Raw genomic sequence first — 21254 nt, 5'->3', positions numbered from 1 at the left:
GGGAGCCTTTGCATTTCCCAGCCTGGCCATGAGATCCAAGTGGGGAGCCTCCCACTTATGCACGATCAGGCGCATCGCGTCTTCGGACAACTCCCATTCTCCAGGGTCTAGATGCTAGCGACTGAGAAAGTCAGCTTGAACATTGTCCTTCCCCACAATGTGGGAAGCCGCCAGCCGATCCAGATGACGCTCCGCCCAGGAGAGAAACTTGCTGGCTTCCAATGCCACCAGACAACTCCTGGTGCCTCCCTGGCGATTGATGAAAGCAACTGTGGTGGCATTGTCAGATAGGACTCGTACCGCTTTGCGACGTATCAGAGGAAGAAAGGCCTTGAGTGCCAGAAGGACCGCTTGGGCCTCCAGATGATTTATGTGCCACTGGGATTGTACTGGGGACCATAGTCCCTGGGTAGACTGATTCTGACACACCGCTCCCCAGCCAGAGAGACTGGCGTCCGTTGTAACAATGATCCACTGGGGAGTCTTCAGGGGCATCCCCTTCAGAAGGTGGGTGAGCGAGAGCCACCACTGTATGCTGGCTACAGTAGAATCGGAGAGCGGTAGTGGAGCCCGAAACTCCTCTGAGACCGGCTTCCAGTGGGACAGCAAAGCTTTCTGTAACAGATGCATATGCACAAAGGCCCAAGGAACCAAATTGATAGTTGAAGCCAGAGTGCCCAGGACCTGAATGTAGTCCCAGGCTGTGGGAACGGAGAGGGACAAGAGATGACGTACCTGATCCATGAGCTTGAGCGCCCGGGTCTCTGGCAGTAACACCTTGCCCACACAGGTGTCAAAGCGCGCTCTCAGGAATTCCAGGACCTGGGAGGGCTGAAGGCTGCTCTTGGAGAAGTTGACTCTGTTGACCGCTATTGTGCAGAGGTTCTCCGATTTGGCACAAATGAACCAGTCGTCCAGGTAAGGGTGGACTAGGACTCTGTCACTGTGGAGGGAGGCCGCTGCCACCACCACCACCATGATCTTGGTAAAGGTGCACGGCGCGGTAGCAAGACTGAACGGAAGTCCCCGAAGAAACTGGAAGTGTTGACCCAGGATGCTGAAGCGGAGATACCTCTGATGGTCGTGGCAGACTGGAATTTATTTATTTTATTTCGAGGCTTTTTTATACCGAAGTATAGCGGGATGCCTTCACTCCGGTTTACAGGATAAACAACTTATACATAGTGGTGACCAATTGGTAACTTATACAAATATGAATATAACATCTTATATAACTTAAATAACTTGGTAAACAGGTGGTGACAACAGTCACTGGGGCACTCTAGCAGGGAGCGGAGATAGGGTGGGGGGGGGCTAGGGGGAATCAGCTGAGGCGGGCTGGATAGAGGGCTGTGTAGCAAAAATTGAAGAACAAGAGACAAGGAGGAGAGGGCGGGAGGGGGGGTGAAGGAGGATGGGATGCCATAGGGGTGGTAGGGAGAGGGGAGGGGTGGGAGGTCAGGGAGGGGTTGGGGGAGGGTAGGACGGGGGAAGAAGGTGGAGGTGTTTGGGTATTAGTTAGGGAGGGGGGTGGTAGAAGGATAGGAGGGGGGGAAGAGGTGGGAAGAGGGATGTGGATGGCTTAGCCGAATGTGCAAGTAAGCCTCCATAAGGTCGAGAGATGCGAGATATTCGCTTGAGCGAACTGCCGCTATGACCGCCCTCAGGGTCTCCATCCGAAAATGGGGAACCCTGAGGGCCCTGTTGACTCTTGAGGTCCAGGATGGGCCGGAAGGAGCCGCCCTTTTTGGGAATGTTGAAGTAGATGGAGTACTGGCCGGATCCCTGGCCGGATCCCTGTTCCTCCAGTGGCACAGGGACTATGGCTCCCTGCTCCTGCAACTGGGCCAGAGTGACACACCGCTGGATGCTTTCGGCTCCCGCAGGGAGAGACAAGGTAGCGGTCCGGGAGATCCCGAGCAAATTCTAATGTGTGGCCGTTTTCGATCACTTCGAGGACCCACTGATCCGTTGTAACCTTGACCCATTCCTCCAGAAACAGGGACAGATGACCACCTAAGTTGGGAACAGAGGAATGGGTCGGCTGTTTCTCATTGCGAGGACTTTGCAGAGGAGCCTTGCAGGTTACCATCTTGGAAGGGCTGTCGGCCACGAAAGGACTGAGACCATGGCTGAGATCTAGCGGAAGCACCCCTCTGGAAGGAGCCCCGGCCTCAGTTATTATACCTGCATTGGCCTCGGAAGCGAGAGCGCGAAGGAAAGAAGTACTTAGTCTGTTTAGGGCAGTCCTCAGGCAGCTTATGAATTTTGTTGTCTCCTAAAGATTTAATAAGCTGTTCCAGGTCCTCACCAAAAAGCAACTTACCCTTGAAGGGAAGCATGTCGAGCTGCGACTTGGAGGAGGGGTCTGCAGCCCAATTGCGCAGCCAAAGAAGCCGTCTGGCCGAAACCACTGACACCATGGCCCTGGCCTACACCCAGAGCAAGTCATAGAGAGCGTCAGCCTCATACACCACCGCAGCTTCCAGCCGATCCGCCTGTTCCACCTCTGCAGACGGGAGGTCCTGGGTGCTGAGTAATTGTTGAATCCACCTGAGGCTTGCCCGCTGCAGGAGACTGCTACAGACCGTCACCCGAACTCCGAGAGCGAGGACTTCAAAAATCCGCTTGAGATGCAGTTCCAGTTTGTGATCCTGAACATCCTTTAGCACCAACCACGGGGATGGTGGTCCGTTTGGTCACTGCGGAAACTGAAGCAACCACCTTGGGAACCTTAAGCATCTATAGGCATCGGTCAGGCAGGGGATAGAGCTTGTCCATTGCCCTGCTCATCCGAAGACCCGCTTCGGGGGACTCCCATTTCCGTAGGAGGAGTTGCATGAGCATGGGGTGGAAAGGGAAGGCCTGGATTGGCCACTGTTGGAAACAGGATGCTGGGCTTGATGAACCCTTGGTCTAACCCAGTATGGCATTTTCTTATGTTCTTACGTGGAGGAGCCTTGAGTCGCGCCAGGACTGGGTCCACGTTCCCAGAGACAATGGCACCAGTAGATTCCTCAGGAGGGTTTTAAATCCCCAGCTCATCCAGAATAAAAGGAATGAGCGGGTCCAGCTCTTCCCTCTGGAATAATCTCAAAACCCGCTGGTCGTCATCCTCTGCTGGGGAATTGGCGAGCAAATCTGTCTGTATCTGGATCTGTAGGAGGAGGCTGGGGAGGGTCAAGGGAGGTTGGAGCGCCTGAAACTGTCCTGATCCGGACGGAACCCTGGGAATCTGGGGCCCTGGGAGGCTGAGTAGGGGAGACCTGAGGAACCTTTGCGGGGGGGGGGGGGGCAGGGAGGGTTCCTGAAGGCTGGCTAAATAAGATTTGTGCAGTAAAAGCACAAAATCTGGTGAAAAAAGATGCTGGGATTTCCCGGGTAGTGGGGGAGGGGGAGCAGGGGCAGAGGAGTCAGGCACCCTCCCCTGCCCCCCCCCCCCCCCGGGGGAGGGCACGGGGCTGAGATCGGGTGGAGAAATCGCAAAATCCGGCTCTCCTCCCCCCCTGAGGCTCAGAATTCGTTGTGATGTCTGAGCCCAAGATGGCCACCGATTCCGCGGTTTTTAGCGAGGGAGCTGGCCTGGAAATGCATTGGGAAACCCGACCCCGGACCACAGACTTCCGCTGGGATCCCGGAAGGTCCCTCACCTCCAGGCAAGCAAGCTGAGCACAGGCCATTGCGGGAGAGCCGCGAAGCAGTCTCCCCAAAGGCAAGACAAGCTGCTGATCACGGCATGGGAGGAAAAAAGTGCCGCAGAGAAAACAAAAGTAAGCAATAACAGCTGAGCCAAGCTGCAAATGGGAGTGAGAGCAGGAGAATGAACCCTGCACTGCTCTTTTCTCTTATCCTCGGAGCAACTAAACGCAGATGAGGCAGACGTGCTCAGTCTGGCTTCCTTGACTCTTTATAATTAATTTTTTTTTTTTTTGTAATAAGCAAATTGTCAGTGCAATGGGGCCCGAGGCAAAAGCCTCCCAGGCCCAAGATGTCAAGAGGGGGAGTGATTGGACCACCAGTATCACCCCAAGCCAACAAGGGTTACCGGGCAAGGAATCCTAGGCTGAATTTTCAAGGGGCAAGCCCCCCTAGGCCCTGTAAGAGCCAGGGGACAGAGCTGTCTCCCTGAAAGATCACAAGTTTTGCCCTGAAAAAAAATTATAACTTTTTTTTTTTTTGATATAGGAATTAGGCTGGCAATACTTGCTTGATCCTGAAGAAAAAACGAGGAGAAAGAACCCCACGGAAGAAGAAAAACAGCTAAAGAAAGGGAGCCGCAGATTCAACTGTCTGGATCTGCTGGAGACAGAGAAATACTGAAAGGACGCGGGGGGGTACCCTTTCAGTTTTTCCTCTGTCTCCATCTGCTGGACAGGAGGCTCAACCCACTGTCAGGACTGATCCAGGTACGTACAGAGAAAAGCCATTGTTGCACCAATGCCACAAAACAGCCTGCTTACCTTACGCCAAACAGCACCCAGAGAAGTCTCAAAGCTTCTGGAACTAAATAATTTGGAGTGGTGAGACCAAAATTGAACTTTTTGGTCACAACCATAAACGTTATGTTTGGAGAGGAGTCAACAAGGCCTATGAATAGAAGCACACCAACCCTACCGTGAAGCATGGAGGTGGATCTCTGCTGTTTGGGGGGGAGGGGGGTGACCTACAGCGGCACAGGGAATTTAGTCAAAATTGATGGCAGGATGAATGCAGCATCTTATCAGAAAATATTGGAGGAGAATTTCCATTCATCAGTCAGGAAGCTGCGCATGGGGCGCACTTGCACTTTCCAACATGATGATGATCCGAAACATAAGGCCAAGCTGACCCTTCAGTGGCTGAAGCAGAAGAAAGTAAAGGTTCTGGAGTGGCCATCACAGTCTTCTGACTTCAACATTACTGAGCAACTTTGGGGAGAACTCAAACATGAAGTTCATGCTAGACAACCAAAGAATTTACAGGCTTTTTGCCAAGAGGAATGGGCAGCATTACTACATGAGAAAATAAAGGGCCTCATTCGCAGCTATCAAAAGGACCGCAAGCCGTCATTGATGCAAAAGGCAATAGACGATATTAAAAACTAAGGTTATGCTTCTTTTGAAGAAGACCATTTTATTATTTCCTTTATTGTTATGGTTTGTTTAATGATTGTGCTATTTTGTGATCCATATGAAACACGTTAAAAATAATGGATGTTTGACTGATCACTCATGTTTTCTTACAATGCTACATATCTTACAAATTCTGCCAGGGGTCCAAAAAAGTGATAACAGTCAGGTGAACAAGGAAGCAGAACAGCCAGCATTACTAGAGCCTGGCACTTCCCTTATCCTGTGCTTCTGCTCACCTGCACTTGGGGAGAGCTGGACAAGTATCACATCCTAACTTATATTTGAAAGTGAGGGTAAACTACAGCTTTGAAGGACATTTCTTTACAATTTGCAAAACATTTTTAAAAGCATATACTATCTGCCAGTACTACTAAGAAAGACACTTACCAAATGATTCCTCCCCAGAAAAATGAGAAAAATACATAGAATGCCAAGGAACCCCAAATCACCAAGTGGTTCACCCATGTCCAGAATCGAGTATCTAAAGCAAGCTAGAGAAGGAAAAAAACATGAGCTATAAGTGCCATACAAAAAACATGTATCCAACACACTGCAAGGACATGGCAAAGTATGGTGCAGGGTTTGCTTTCTTTCACACCACATAGTGCTTGCAAATGTGCCAGCATTGGAAAAGTAATCAGTAATTTTACTGTTTATAGTGAAGATTATATGAGGCAGATATTCAGCACCACTTTGCTGAATAAGTTCCAACTTATCCGCCTAAGAGGTTTAAATATTTGGTCACAGTCAGCAGCTAAGCGGTGAAATGGGCATAATGGGGAGAAGTTGAGTTAGGTGAATAAGGTAGCCAGCTAACCCCCAATATTCAGAATTACTGGATAACCTGTCCTAAGGTTAGCCAGATTACCCTATCCGGTTAACTTTAAGATAGCTGGATATATTCAGCGGCATGAATGCATCACTGAATTTAATAAGATAAGTTTATCCAGCAAACTTGCTAAGCTGCACAGCAGTTACATATGGACCTCTACATGACCAAGTATATAATTTAGTTATTTTGACAAAATGGGTGGAAAATACATACATGCCAAATGTATGTATCCACTAACCTTTAGCGTTACTGTGAACACTAATACGGTGAAGACAATGGTGCCGAAGGTCCAGTTTCCAGATACCTGAAAAACACAATGAAATTATATTGATGCATGTAACTTGGGCCTAGAGAGATGCGCACAGGCTAAATTTAGAGGTCAGCTTTCACAGAGCCTGCATCCCGGTAAAATCTGCACTTACATTGTAGAGACAGACTTTATCAAAGGTTTTTCAAAGCAAATTTATTTGCACAAGTTTGCTGTGAAAATCCTCGGGTAATAGGCTGTGCTGGTGTGTGCATTGCTTTGCAGAAAGTTATGCCTGCTCTTCAGAGCCCAAGGACCTTCTCTGTCATTGGCCCTGTCTGGTAGAATGAATTGCCGCTGAGTTTTGTGATAATTTTCAGTTGGCCTTTTCTTAAATTATTTTGTATTTTTATTGACATGTTACACTTTTAGTTTGATGCATTGCTTGTTTTGTTTTATTACATATTTTATTATGTATAATGGCTTTTATTGTATACCACTTAGTATGGAAATTCCAGCATAAGCGGTATATAAAAACTGCTAAATAAAGTAACTTACGTGCATGCTTTTACAAATAAAAAAAAAGTATGCACGGAAGTTCTACCTTCATGCTCTGAAAGGTCTCTCTGCAGTCTGCGTAAAAGTTATGTGCATCAACAGAGATTCACACATACAAACCTGAGGGCTATTTTAGTACAGCCATTTACTCATTATTTTTGAAAATTACTCCCTTAAAGAATGCAAAAAACAAATAGGAGGTTACTAGGAGCAAAAGTACAGAGGGATTACCATTCACTTGCAGTTTTTCAGTTAATTCAGTGCTTAGTCATTCACCATGGCATTGCATTAATGTTATACAGCTGATTAAATCATGAGCCTGAATGACTATGGAAAGGCAGCTTAAGTGATACTGTAATTAAAGGGGGGTTAATTGCTGCAAACTCAATGATTATACACTAAGCAGAAGACATTTGAACCAAAATCGCAACAGCTGCCCTGTGCAGCTCATGCATCCAGGGAGCTGGTTTCTTGAAGAAACAGCTCAAATAAACTTTGCTTCCATTCTGTTTCAAAAAGTGATCCTCAGAAAATGCTGCCTCCTGGAGCTTTTACTTTCCTTTCTCGCTTATACACTATAAAATAAAGTTTAGCCGAAGTATAAAAGCAAATTTAGCTTAAGCAAGGAGAGTGGGGGGAGGGAACTTTCCAAGAAGGAACAAAAAAAAAAACAAAAACACTCAAAGTCACAGGATACTAACAGCTCTTTAGATAATTTAGAGGGCAATTAAAAAGTAATTTATACAGTTAAAAAGGATTTTGGTTGTGCAAATCAGCCATTTGAAAATGAGCCTGCTTCAATGCAGCTACACCATATGCACGGTGTGGCTCAACAGGGGTACATTTAGCCACATTAAGAAGAGGCGTTCCGGGGGAGAGTTTTGGCCAGAGGAAGGAAGCAAGGTATTTCTATTGCTTTTTCACATCCACACAAATTCTTTTCCATTCAGGAACGTATCCACCCCAAAAGCAAGTCTAATTGTCCACAGATACTTTGTAACTTTCAATACAAAAGTATGCATGTATTTTCACTTTGAAACTTGGGAGCATAGAGGAAAATTGGTTCTTACCTGATAATTTTCATTCCTGTAATACAGCAGATCAGTCCAGACAAGTGGGTTTATTCATTCCTACCAGCAAATAAATAAATAAATAAATAAATAAATAAATAAATAAAATGGAGGCAGAGATCAAAACTTTGAGACACTGCTACATAATGAGTGTGCCACCTGCAGTCCCTCAGTATTGACCTGTACCCAAGCCAAGATCCAGATAACATTCCCCTTATAGCAGGGTGAACTAAAAACCCCAGGTTGGATACCCCTGACTCGGATAGCCACAAACCCAAGTACCAACAACCTCCTGACAACTTTGAAACTACACTGTATTAACTATTTTAAATGTAGCAAAATCTTCAGAATGCAGTGGATTAACACCAGGACAAGTAGTCTTCTGGACTGATCTGCTGTATTACAGGAATGAAAATTAGCAGGTAAGAATCAATTTTCCTTTCCTGTACATACCCAGATTAGACCAGACAAGTGGGATGTACCAAAGCAACCCTATACTGGGCGGGAACCCGAAAGACCCACTGTTAACACACTCTCACCGAAAGATGCAGCCTCCAGCGCTATCACATCCAATCGGTAATGTTTGGTGAAAGTATGAAGCGAGGATCACACAGTGACTCTGCATATCTCCTGGGGAGACACTAATTGACACTCGGCCCAAAAGGCTGCTTGTGCTCGTGGAGAATGTGCTTTAAGGCCAACTGGGACAGTGCCAAACTAATAGCTTCCTTCAACCAGTCGGCCAAAGTAGCTTTTGATGCTTTCTTCCCTTTCTTCCCTCCACTGAACAAAAACAGATGATCCATTCGTCTGAAAGAATTGGTGACTTTCAAATAGCATAACAGGGACAACAAACATCAAGAAGGTGAAGATCCCTACCCAAAGTAGGATCTCAAGACCATTCCAGGAACCCCGCTAATTCAACTGCGATTCACATGGAAGGCGGAAACCACTTTCGGCAAAAATGAAGGCACCATACGCAAAGATACTCGTTGGAAATCCGCAGGAAAGGGCTGTGGCAAGAAAGAGCCTGGAGCTCTGAGATTCACTTGGCTAAGCAAATTGCTACAAACGCCCCCCCCCCCCCCAATATTCAATGTAAGATCCTTCAGAGAAGCGCGACCCAAGGGTTCGAAGGGGGCCTCACAGAGAACCCACAATACCAAATTGAGATTGCACTCCAGACACACCTTTCATATTGGAGGTCTCAGATGCTTCACTCCTTTCAATAAATATACGACATCGAGATGAGGCGCCAAAGGCTTGCCTTTTACTTTACTCCTGAGACAACCCAGGGCTGAAACCTGGACCTGAAGCGAGCTATAATCCAAACCCTTGGACAAGCCCTGCTGTAAAAAGGATAAAATGTGCAGAACGGACACTAGCAGTGGATCTAAACGCTGCTGACCACACCAGTCTCAAAAACCTTCCACACTCTAATATAAGCCATGGAAGTAGCAGGACATCTAGCCTGGAGAAAGAGCAATCACCGGATCTGAATATCCCTTCATGCACAATCGCCACCTCTCAAAAGCCAGGCCGCAAGATAAAAGCGTTCCACCCGATCCGAAAATATGGGCCCTTGCCAAAGCAAACCCTGCAAGTGAGCCAGCCACAAAGGTTTATTCACTACTAGATGAAAAAGATCTGCGAACCATGGATGTTGCGGCCACTCCGGTGCCACCAGTATCACTGATCCAGGATTGGCTTTTATGCGCCTGAGCACAAGCGCTACAAGAGGCCACAGAGGAAATACATAGAAAAGGATCCTTGTTGACCATGGGCACACTAGAGCTTCCAGCCACACCACCCGATCTCTCGCCTATGACTGAAAAACCTTTCCGTCTTTGCACTGGCCTGCATTGCCATGAGATCCAGCTGAGGAGCTCCCCATTGGGCACAAATGAGATTTCAGGCCTCTGGGGACAGTTCCCACTCCCCTGGGTCCAGCTATTGCCGGCTTAGAAAGTCCGTCTGCACGTTGTCTACTCCTGAAACGTGAGAGGCCGCGATTCCTTCGAGATGACATTCTACCTACACAAATAGCTGGGCCTCCCGAGTCACAGCGGGACTCTTGGTTCCTCCTTGGCGGTTGATATATGCTAACGTCGCATAATCTGAACACACTCGCACCATTCGACCTTGGACCAGTGGCAAGAATACTTCGAGAGTTCTGAACACCTCCCTCGTCTCTAGACAATTGATGGACCAGGACACTGGCTAAAGGCCCTGAGCCGACCAGCCTAGGTATACAGCTCCCCAGGCCTTGAGTCTGGCATCTGTGGTCACTACAACCCAATCCTGGACTTCGAGGTCCATTCCTTTCTCCAAATTGTTCCTCGACAGCCACCATGCTAGGCTGGACCTGGATTCCTTCAGAAGAGGCAACGGGAGAAAGTAAATTTCGGATCCAGCGGGATAATAATGCTTTCTGCAGCGGGCGCATGTGAGAAAATGCCCAAGGAACCAGCTCCAACGTCAAGGCCATGAAGCCCAGTACTTGCAAGTAATCCCATACCTTTGGCACAGGAAGGTGGAGCAGTCGATCTATTTTTCTCTGCAGCTTGGCCACTTTGTCGGCTGTCAGGTACACCCTGCCACTCAAGGTATCAAATCGAGCTCCCAGGTACTCCAGGGATTGAGATGGCACCAGCTATATGGGATGGTGCCAAATTGATCACCATCCCATACAGCTCAGAAGAGACATTACTCTTTCCAAAATTTGTGAAATGAAAGGTAGGTTGGAAATGGGTTTATAGTTAGTTGGGTCTGAGTGGTCAAGGTTTGTTTTTTTAAGGAGGGGCCTTACTACAGCAAGTTTGAGTGGGTCTGGGATGCTGCCATGTGTGATGGAGCAGTTGAGTTCAGCAATGAATTTTGCAATGGTGGATGGGATAGAGAGGAGAGTTTTTGAGGGAATGGTGTCTAGGATGTGGGATGCTGGTTTCATCTTCTTTAGAATAGCCTCAATTTCGGCATTTGTTATGGGGTCGAAATTTCTAAGTTTGCTCTTGTTGTCAATGCATGGCGGCATGACAGGGGAGGGCTTGGTGGGTAAGCGAGTGAGGATGTTGTCAATTTTATTCTTGAAAAACACTGCTAGTTCCTGGCATCTGTTACTCACATTGTCCTCGTTGAGTGGGGTGGTAGCGGGGTTTGTGAGGTCTGTGACAAAAGTGAACAGTGCGTTTGCGTTAATTTGATAGGCATGGATTTTTTTGGCGTAGTAGTCTCGTTTAGCTTGTTTAATGGCTTGCCGGTAGGTATGTAAGGCGTTGATGTATGTGGCTTTGAGAGTAGCAGATGGTTGTTTGCGCCATGCACGTTCTTTGGATCGTAGGTCATGTTTGATCATCTTTAAATCATTAGTGTACTATGGTTTTCTTTTTTCAATTTGCGTAAGGGGAATTTCCTTATTGATGATGGGGCATAACTCATTAGCAATGGTGGTGGTGAGATTGTTCCAGGAAAGCAATGCTGTGTCAGGGTCTTTAAGGTCGAGATTGTTAGTTATTTTGTCAAAAGCTAGAGCGATATCCTCTGTGTTACAGAGGATATCGCCTTATGCATGAGGAGAATAAAATCCGATGAAAAAGACTCCGAGGAAGAATCATCTGTGTCCCCTGCAGGTACATTCCCAGCGTCATGCTTTCCAATACCCGCGGGCCTGTCCCCCCTTCAGGGACCCCCCGCTGCGGAGAAACTCGGAGGGAGGTCCTCCTCCATGGGCGCTGCCTGCGCTGCTGAGGCCGCAGACATCAAAGGAGCCAGAATGGCGCCTGCATCGGAGGCCGCTGACCCCAGCAGACCTAAAATGACGCCTGTTCCCGTGCTCCTCGGGAATGGGTCAGAAACCGCGGGTGGCAGCTCTCCAAAGGCTCCCATAACCGTCTGGACCCTGAGAACAACCCTCTTTGGTGTCGTGGAGGCTCCCTCACCACCTGAAACACAAGAGGCACACAGACTGTCCTGCGAGGCGCTGCAGGCCCAACACACGGCAAAATAACAAAATCTACTGCCACCCCCCCGAAAACACGGCGAAATGGCGCAAAACACCACCACCGGAATCGGAAGGGAAGAGAGAGTCGAGCTGCAGCAGAAAAACAAAACACAAATTTCTTTTTTTTTTTAAAACAAATACCTGCCCAACAGCCTGGACCTACTGGGGGGAGTGAGCCGGACTCCCTGGTATCAACCCCAGTAGTTGAGTAAGCTGGCAATTGGGTCCTCAACCTGGTACTTCAGCTGCCTTTGTAATCAGGGGGGTGGTCCCCTCAGAATCTCACAACCCCCTGGGAGGCGGGAGACCCTGATCTGCAGGGACACACTGCGGTCCTTCTCCTGAGAAACTTTCCCTTTTTTTTACTTTTACCTAACTCTGTCCTAAAACTAGGCTAGGCCCTAACACTGTAGGTTTTGCACCCTCATCATCTGCTGGAGACAGAAGAATACTGCCAGACTGTAGGTGGCACCATCCTAGATAAGGCGGAGTTTTGTTGGTAAACTTCTGTCTCCATCTGCTAGGGGGGGAGGGCAAAACCCTGGAGTCTGGACTGATCCGGGTACGTAGAGGGAACAGTAATTTTGCACTGCTCAAGAGGCATGACAATTGTTTCTTTTTTCTTTGGCATTCACAAACAGCATTATGTGGAATCGCTTTCTAGCTCAAAGGCTCCCATTTTATTATAGCAATAGCTTCAAATTTACAAAAGCTGGCCTGTAGCAGTAAAAAGGTTCTCCAGTTCCCCAGCACGGACCTACTTGGTCTTGCTCCCTGGCATATTCTTTTCCAATGTTCAGTGCCAGAGGATGCAGAATAAGGGTGGGACAGAGGCATCCAGCCTTGTTCCTTCATACATTTTTTTGTAAAGACGCAAGAAGCATTCATGGCATGATAATTTCTACCTGCACTGCCAAAGTAATACATAAAGTAGTAAAAGGTGGATTTGTCGCCATGCTCAGTGCCAGCTAAAGTAGGAAGAGATGGTGGTGGGTTACTGTCAACCTTTTAAAACTATAAAAAAAAAAAAAAAAAAACTATTCAGTTTCTAAATTTAAGCAAAAACAATAGGGTGACTGCATAGAATATTGCTGAGAAATTCAGAAAGAAAAAAAAATCTAACAAAAAACAAAAAGTGAAGTGCCTCTTTAAACTCGTTTGTTGTTTCACTACATCTGGTATGTGTTCGCCCATTTCACCATTAAAGTATTCAGCGTATTACTCTGGCTTATATCTACAAACAGGCAAGCGCAAGAATCGAGGTTTAGGTTACACTTTTTTTTTTTTTTTTTAAAGTGTGGTTGTAGAAGCTAGAAGAAAACACAAGCACTGCAATACTACGTGCCCAGAAAACATGTCTGCAAACAAGTCCCTACTACAGATCTAGAAAAATGGCATTTACTGCTACTTTTTTTTTTTTTTTTACCTGTCCACTACCATCCAAGGTCGAGACTTGAAAGAGATAGTAAGCACCAAAGAAAAAGATGAGTCCATTGAAGGTGCCAAGAGCTGTCCAGTATAAGAAGGGCTTCCATTGCAGCATTGAGTTATTAGAAATTTTCCTGTACAGAAAAAATAAATCTTTACAGTTTGTGCATGGGTGTACTTCAGTAATTGTCTTTCTATTGGACACATCACATGGGGGTAATTTTGAAAAGGAGTTACAAGCATAAATGTAACTACTATTGTAGCATTTTTCAAAATCCATTTACTCAGTTAACATAGAAACAGAGAAATGATGGCAGAAAAAGACCAAACGGCCCATCTAGTCTGCCCAGCAAGCTCCCACACTTATTTTCCCATACTTAGTTGTTTCACCAACCACCAAGTTTAGGGCCCTTGTTGGTAACTGTTTGATTCAAATTTCCTGCCACCCCCTGCCATTGATGCAGAGAGTAATGTTGGAGTTGCATCAAAGGTAAGCATAAGGCTTAATGGTTAAGGTAGTAACTGCCGCATCAAGCAAGTTACCCTGATGCTTGTTTACCCAGACTGAATAGATCAATGCCTTGTTGGATGTTGTCTGAATGTAAACCCTCTTTTCCCCCTGCTGTTGAAGCAGAGAGCAACGCCGAATATGTATTCAAAGTGAAGTATCAGGCTGAATTGGTTTACGGTAGTAACCGCGGCAATAAGAAAGCTAACCCCACGCTTATTTGTTTACCCAGACTGTGTAATTCAGTCCTTGCTGGTTGTTGTCTAAATGCAAATCCTCTTTTCCACATTTCCCCTTGCCTTGAAGCAGAGAGCAATGTTGGAGTTGCATTAACCATGTGAAGGCTTATTGAATAAGGGTAGTAATCACCAGTATTGCATTTAGCAAGTAAATCCTAGCTTCTAGAAACCCAGTTTTACTTGAGCAAATGTTTTCTAAAATCAGGCCCATACTTTAGAACATAGGACTAATTCAACTAAACAGCAGTTCTTAAAAGCAGAGAAAGGTTTAAGCACAAGGATGGTCTATATCATTTTAAGTATACATGAGACAGCAACAGCGGACCAATCCAGTGGCCCAGATGACCACTGCTATGCGAGAGACGCTGGTTTCATTCATGGACCAAGCTCCTGTTGTTTCTTGGGTTAGACATGCCGTTTAGGCAGCACCCATTGCCTATGGCAGGGGCAGACGGAGTCCTAATCTTTCTCAATGGAAATACCTACTAGTTGGCTTAAGCAAACATTTGCAACTGGGCTCTACAGGGTGTGTGGTCTGTTCCATTTTGCTTCAGGACTGCTGTGGCACTGGCTGCGCTACACAGGAGGGGAAATGGGATTAGAAATGGGTAAAAAGGCACAGGTAGATAAAAGTGAAATCTCAGGGTGCTATATACATCCTTGAACCCATTTTGAAAAGCACTGAGAGGCACTGGCACATATTCCAAATAGGCTAGAAGTTCATGTCCTCCCTAAAAGTACTTTGAACTGGATTGCAGGATGGGTTATAATGAGAGAATCATATGTGGAACATAAGTGAAATTATTAGGGCACTCTGTTCATTACCTTCAGTACCTGTATTCCAATGGAAGAAGAATGGAGAATAAGCAGGATGAATTTTAAGTTTCAGTTCGTCATCTAAATTATGATTTAATATATACAACTGGGTGAGAACATTTGTATGAACTAAAACTGTTTAGAAGGACACAAAAAGGAGCCAGTATAGCATTGTACATCAAGAATATACATGCAGTACTTATGCAAAGATGCAGAAAGACATGGGTAATAAAACTAGGAAAAGTTTCCTGATAAACATAAAAAGAACAGACCAAGTGCATGGTTCATGTCTACAAGAGATCTCCAAACCAAGAAAGTAAGGCTCACAAGGCATTCTCTGGCCAACCAACAGAAGCATCCAAAGTTTATGATGAGGCTTCTATTACGGGAGACTTCAACCAAGCTGCAGGCCAGGGACCTTCTACATAGTTCTGGGTGCTGAAGGCAATGTTATGGTTCAGGAGAAACCTACTAGTGGAAGGAGCTTCTAAACTTGACCCTCCAACTAGGAAGGGACAGGTCAGTATCTGAAGGCAAATGGGTTAAGACTAGGATGAAATGTCTGAACCAGCCATATTTTCTATACAAATGGAAAGTTCTGTGGACATGAAGCCCAATGGGCCAGGGGCATACAAGTTTTTCACATTTAATTTGTTCTCTATAGTTGACATGATAGTTGTGATCCCATAAAATAATGCATATTGACACATTTATCTGGATATTTTAGACCCTATTCTTCAGTAATAACGAATGAACAAAGATTTAAAGGTGAATTTTCTAAATGGGTATGTAAAAAAAATCAGCATATGTATATACACAAAATCAGTATTTTAAAAGCACCCACAGCATGGGCATAACTTAATGCTTCACACTCACATATATGTGGGGAAAAAGGTATGGGTTAGGTGTATTTCTGGACAGGGCCAAAAGTTACACGTGAAAGTTGTTTTACGTTTATACAGTTGGCAGGTTACTCACGTAATTTTTACACCTGCTAATAAATGTGTGAAAGTGATCTCAATCATGTTATTGTATTTGTTCAGTTACTATGTTTCATTGTAAAGCGCAATGCTGAATTATTGTTGAATGTAAACCGAGGTGATGTTACCTACGTACCCCGGTATATAAAAATCTATAAATAAATAAATAATAAATAAATAGTGTATCCATTGGCTGGGTGGGAGGTCTAGGTGAACAGGGGTGTTCAGACTCAAGAGGGTCTCAATGGGGAAGGACTGGGCAAACTGGTGGAGTAATTGGCCAATAAATAAATAAATAAATCTGTAATTTCAATTGTGTGCATGTTTTAAAATATACTTACTTGCACGTATACATCGGTTTTACATGAGTATGTCCCTACTTATTTTTGTGCATAAAATATACGCGTGTATATTTTTAAAATAGATAGGATTTTAAAACTGTGTGCGTGAGACTGTGGTTTGGGCAGTAACGAGTGTGCGCGCCGAGTGCCAAGGGCTGTGGGTTTGATGCTGGCTTAAAGAAATAGGGAGGTAGAATGAGGGTAGAAGTCAAGCTTTTGGAGTGGAGTCATAGCCTAGTGGTCACAGCAATGGACTCTGAACCTGGGAAGCCAAGGGATTGCTCAAGACAAATGATCTCTCTCTCTGTAACAAATAAATTAAGTGAATAACCTTTTAAGGGTGACCAAAATAATAAAGGGGATGGAGCAATTCCCCTATGAAGAAAAGCTAAACAGATTAGGACTCTTCAGCTTGAAGAAGAGCCGGCTGAGGGGGAGACATGATAGAGATCTATAAAATAATGAATGGAATGGAACGAGTAAACGTTAATCAGTTGTTTACTCTTTCAAAAAGTACAAAGACCAGGAGACACGCAATGAAGTTACTGGGTAATACATTTACAACTAATAAGAGAAAATATTTTTTTACTCAATGCATAAGCTCTGGAATTCGAAGCCACAGGACTTAGTGAAAGCTATTAGTATAGCCACATTTAAAAAAGGTTTGGGCAAGTTTTTGGAGGAAAAGTCCATTAACAATTAAGGTAAATTACAGAAATCCACTGCTTATTCTTGGGAAATACCCCTTGGGATCCTGCCAGGTACTTGTGACCTGAATTGGCCAGTGGCCACTGTTGGAAACAGGATACTGGACTTGATGGATCCTTGGCCTGACCCAGTATGGCAAGCCTTATGTTCTTAGAAGTACGCATGTTTCATGTATTTAAATACTCACTTTCAGTGCATTTTATAACACATGCTTACTTGATACTTGTGGGTAATAAAATACTATTGTAAATCTGCATACAGTACTATATGCAGATACATGCCACTGTGCGCAGTTTGAAAGTTATCCTCCCCAAGTTTCAAGAAAATGAACAATCTTGCATGCCTGGGAAACTAGGGAGGGTCCAGGGGGTGTCCCAAACTGCACAATTAGCAGCTAAATTCAAGCTAAGACAATTGTCATTAGAAGAGGCAATTAGCTAATATGCCCACTGCCATGTTTTCAGATAGGAAATAGGAAATGTAAAAATAAAAAAACAGATACAGTATACAGGTATAAACATACAAAACTCCACATGAAAATGGAAGACAATGTCTCATTTTCTGTTTTGTTTTTTTCTGAGGGAGGGGGTATACATGAATTTGCATAAGCTCCAGTATACCATTCAAGTATTTTTCCTAGTACAAATTAATTGGTACGTGCTGCCAAAATACTTTTTTTTTTAACTTTTAACACCAGGGCCATATCACTAGATTGTGCTACACATTTTCTCATTACTTACGTGTAGAGTTTAGGTTCGGAATTCAGAGTTTCAATGCCGATGTGCTGCTCCAGCAGACTGTATATCAAGATGGGCAGTGAAGTGAAGCAGATATTGTACATTGTCAGGTAAGCAGAATCATATAGTGGCTTAAGCAGCACAAAGAAATATAAAAAAAAAAAAAAAAAAAAGAAAATAGTTATGAATAAGCCCAAGACATTTTTATTTTCAATGTTTTTGCAGAAATTCTTCATTTGTATCCGACTGCACAGAAAAAAAAAAGGTCAGCAAATAACAAAGAATCTAAGTGATATCTTTTTATTGGACTAACTTAATATATTCTTTGACTGGCATTTGGGAGTTAACTCTTTTACCTCAGGTTTAGAATAAATGGCATTTGCCATAAAATACAAGTGAATCACAGATTACATTAAAATGGTAGTGGGAAGGGGAAGAGAGAGGGTGAAGGATTGATTTTTTAGTGTGATAATTATTGTTGGTAGTCTGTTACCTCCTCCTAGACTAGAATTCTGTTTAAGGCCTAAGGGGTAGATTTTTAAAAAAAGCACGTTCGCATACTTTTGTTGGCGCACCAGGCGCCAACAAAAGTACGCTGGATTTTATAAGATACGCACGTAGCCGCACGTATCTTATAAAATCCTGGATCGGCGCGCGCAAGGCTGCCGATTTTGGGCAGCTGGTGCGCGCCGAGCCACGCAGCCTGCCTCCGTTCCCTCCGAGGCCGCTCCGAAATCGGAGCGGCCTCGGAGGGAACTTTCTTTCGCCCTCCCCTACCTAACCCACCCCCCGGCCCTATCTAGACCCCCCCCCTACCTTTATCCATGGATTTACGCCTCCTGGAGGGAGACGTAAATCCACGCGAGCCAGCGGGCTGCTGGCGCGCCGAGACCCGACCCGGGGGCAGTTCCGGAAGGCACGGCCACGCCCCCAGAATGCCCCGGGCCGAAACCACGCCCCCGGGCCCGCCCCCGAAACACCGCATCCCACCCTCAAAACGCCGTGTCGTTCGGCCCCGCCCCGACACGCCCCCTTCAGAAAACCCCGGGACCTACGAGCGTCCCGGGGCTCTGCGTGCGCCGGCAGCCTATGCAAAATAGGCTGCCGGCGCGCAAGGCCCTGCTCGCGTAAATCCGGGCGGATTTACGCGAGCAGGGCTTTTAAAATCCGCCCGTAAGAGTCTGACTTGCAAGATTTCATTATTTGAGCACAACATATATATAAATATATATACTGTGATAGAATACTTTATTTATAGTGATAGAGACCTATATGACCTCAAAAATGGTTACAACAGAAAAGGAAAACAATTTGACATGAATATAGCACTGGATTTTTGCTTCTACAAATCAGATTCCACACTATAAAAACAGATAAAGAACATAAGGCCATACAAATCTGCCTAAATGACATCTTGTTACAAGGCCACAAACAAGTTGAGCTCTGTGTTTTCTTTACTTCTTTGCAGATAAGGATCCTCTGGGTTTTTTTTCCCATGCTTTTTAAAATTCTGTTACTGTTTTGTCTCTAATCACTTCCACTGAGAATAAATGAAGTGATAATTCCTGATGTTACTCCTGCGTCTACCTCTTTTGAGCATCATGGGGAGGACAGTTTTCAAATAATTTTACTTGTGTAAAGCACGTTTGCTGACCTATAACGAGGGTTTTCTGTAGATAGCAGGATGAATTAGCCATAACATGTGGGTGATATCATCCGACAGCACCCACATGGACACAGCCCTTAGAGCTCAATAAGCTTGAGTGGGAGTTCCCACATACGCACACTCCCTCGTGAGCCCTTTTCTCCAGAGCCTAATCTTTAGTGAGGTCATTCGACTCTTTAGGAAAGCGGGCAGCTATTCCATATGGCTAATTCATCCTGCTCTCTAAACAGAACCCTGTTTACAGGTAAGCCTTCTTCATCGACAAGCAGGCATCAGTTAGCCATAACACGAGGGGAGTCCCAAGCTGAGGGTTACACTAGGGAGTAATCACTGAAAAAGCAACCTGCACCCCACCAGTAAAAAGTAGACTACAGGGTAAACAGGCTACGCAAAACTTCTTGTCCAAAATGACTGTCTCTTCGTAACGTCATTCTAACAGTAGTGGGATGTGACGGTATGAAGCGATGACCATCTTGCAGTTTTGCAAATGTAATCAATGGAAGTGATCCTAAGATAAGCTGCTGAAGTCACCATGGTTTGCACTATATGAGCCATGACTGTAAGCTGACAGCCAGCCAGCATATAATAGTACACTATGCAGTTCGCTAGCCAATTATAGTTCATTTGGCAACTGTCCTTCTCAACCCACTGGGATCACAGGACACAAACGATTGAGAGGCTTGATGGTGAGGTTGAGTCCTTTGTAAGTAGTACAGCAGCGCTCTTTTACAAGACAAAAATTGAAGAGCCCATTCTCCTTTGTGTGCATGCTGTGTTGGAAAGACAGTAAGCAGCACAATAGCTTGATTAATATGGAATGCAGACTCTACTTTCAGAAGGAACTTATGGTGAATATGAAAGTTAAGCCTGTAATTTGCTTACTCTTCATGCTGAGGTGACAACCACAAGGAACACTTTCCAGGTGAGGAATTTCAGGTCCATTAACTCAAATGGCTTGAAAGGAGGTTTCATTAGTTGAGCTGGAACTACAAGGAGGTCCCAAGGTACTAGAGGCTTACTGACTAGAGGTTTGGAATATCACAGTCCTTTCATGAAATTTGACACCAAAGAGAAGTAACAGATTAGAGCATCTTCCACCTTCTCGTGATATAATAAATAAATAAAAATGTCAGAAGGGAGATTAAATTTGACTGAAGAGATACTAAGGTCTGAGGACAAGAGGCAGAATAGATACTGCAGTAAGCCCCTTGGCCACAGGAGAAGGGAACCAGCTGGCTGGTTCTACAGTAAGTCAAGAATCTCATTCACTGGTTAAACTTCGCCTGGTGGAAATCAGAACATTCTCCATTTCTTTGGGAAGTAGTAAGGCGGAGATTACTGTGCATTCAACATACATGTCATCAGGGCCAGTAAAAGGCAAATAACAGCAGCCTGCGTTCCTCTGTCTTGATGAGGAACGAAGACTTACATAGTAACATAGTAATGATGGCAGAAAAGGAGCAAATGATCCATCCAGTTTGCCCAGCAAGCTTCTTATGGTAGTATCTGCCATGCCATACAGGTTACCCTCATGTTTCTCTTAAGGGTAGCAACTGCCACTCCATTTAGTTATCCCCAAGCCTTATGATAACCTATAAAAAATTTGCTGCTAGCAACAATTTTACTGGGTGATGAGCCTTCTTGTAAATTCAGACATTGCTGCTTGATGTCCTTTGCTTATGGTCCTGGCCGTAGAAGCAGTCCTGTTTTCCCTTATATCTGTACATCAGTACCCAGAATTGTAAAAGTCAGGGCTCATGTTGGTTGTCTCTGAATCCAATTCCTCACTCCTGACACAGACCCTGTGAAAAAGAAGAGTGATGCTGAAGTTGCATCAAAAGAATCAATAATTATTTGTTATGGGTAATAATCCCATGCCTTCTATCAAGGGTTGTAACTGCTGCTCAGGGCAGGTTACCATGCTTATTAGTTCCCCAGACTGTACAAGTCAGGGCCCTCATTGGTTGTTGTTTGAATCCAACTCCCCTTTTCCCCCTACCATTGAAGTAGAGA

General features: G+C 45.1%; 1 protein-coding gene across 4 annotated transcripts in view; it reads right to left on the bottom strand.

Annotated features, from left to right (window-relative positions):
• Positions 1 to 21254, bottom strand: part of ATP11C (ATPase phospholipid transporting 11C) — a 365103-nt gene that overhangs the window by 46016 nt on the left and 297833 nt on the right. For all 4 annotated transcript variants that reach the window (XM_029607769.1, XM_029607770.1, XM_029607772.1 and 1 more), the window contains 4 exons: positions 17579 to 17706; positions 13245 to 13380; positions 6182 to 6247; positions 5499 to 5602 (listed from right to left, as the gene is read on the bottom strand). In XM_029607769.1, coding sequence (XP_029463629.1) covers positions 5499 to 5602; positions 6182 to 6247; positions 13245 to 13380; positions 17579 to 17706 — 434 coding nt within the window. The remainder of the gene's footprint in view (positions 1 to 5498; positions 5603 to 6181; positions 6248 to 13244; positions 13381 to 17578; positions 17707 to 21254) is intronic.

The sequence above is a fragment of the Rhinatrema bivittatum genome, chromosome 6 (assembly GCF_901001135.1).
Source record: "Rhinatrema bivittatum chromosome 6, aRhiBiv1.1, whole genome shotgun sequence".
Classification (NCBI taxonomy): Eukaryota; Metazoa; Chordata; class Amphibia; order Gymnophiona; family Rhinatrematidae; genus Rhinatrema; species Rhinatrema bivittatum.
Note: the sequence above shows the minus strand (reverse complement) of the source record. Positions and strands in the feature narration are given on the sequence as shown.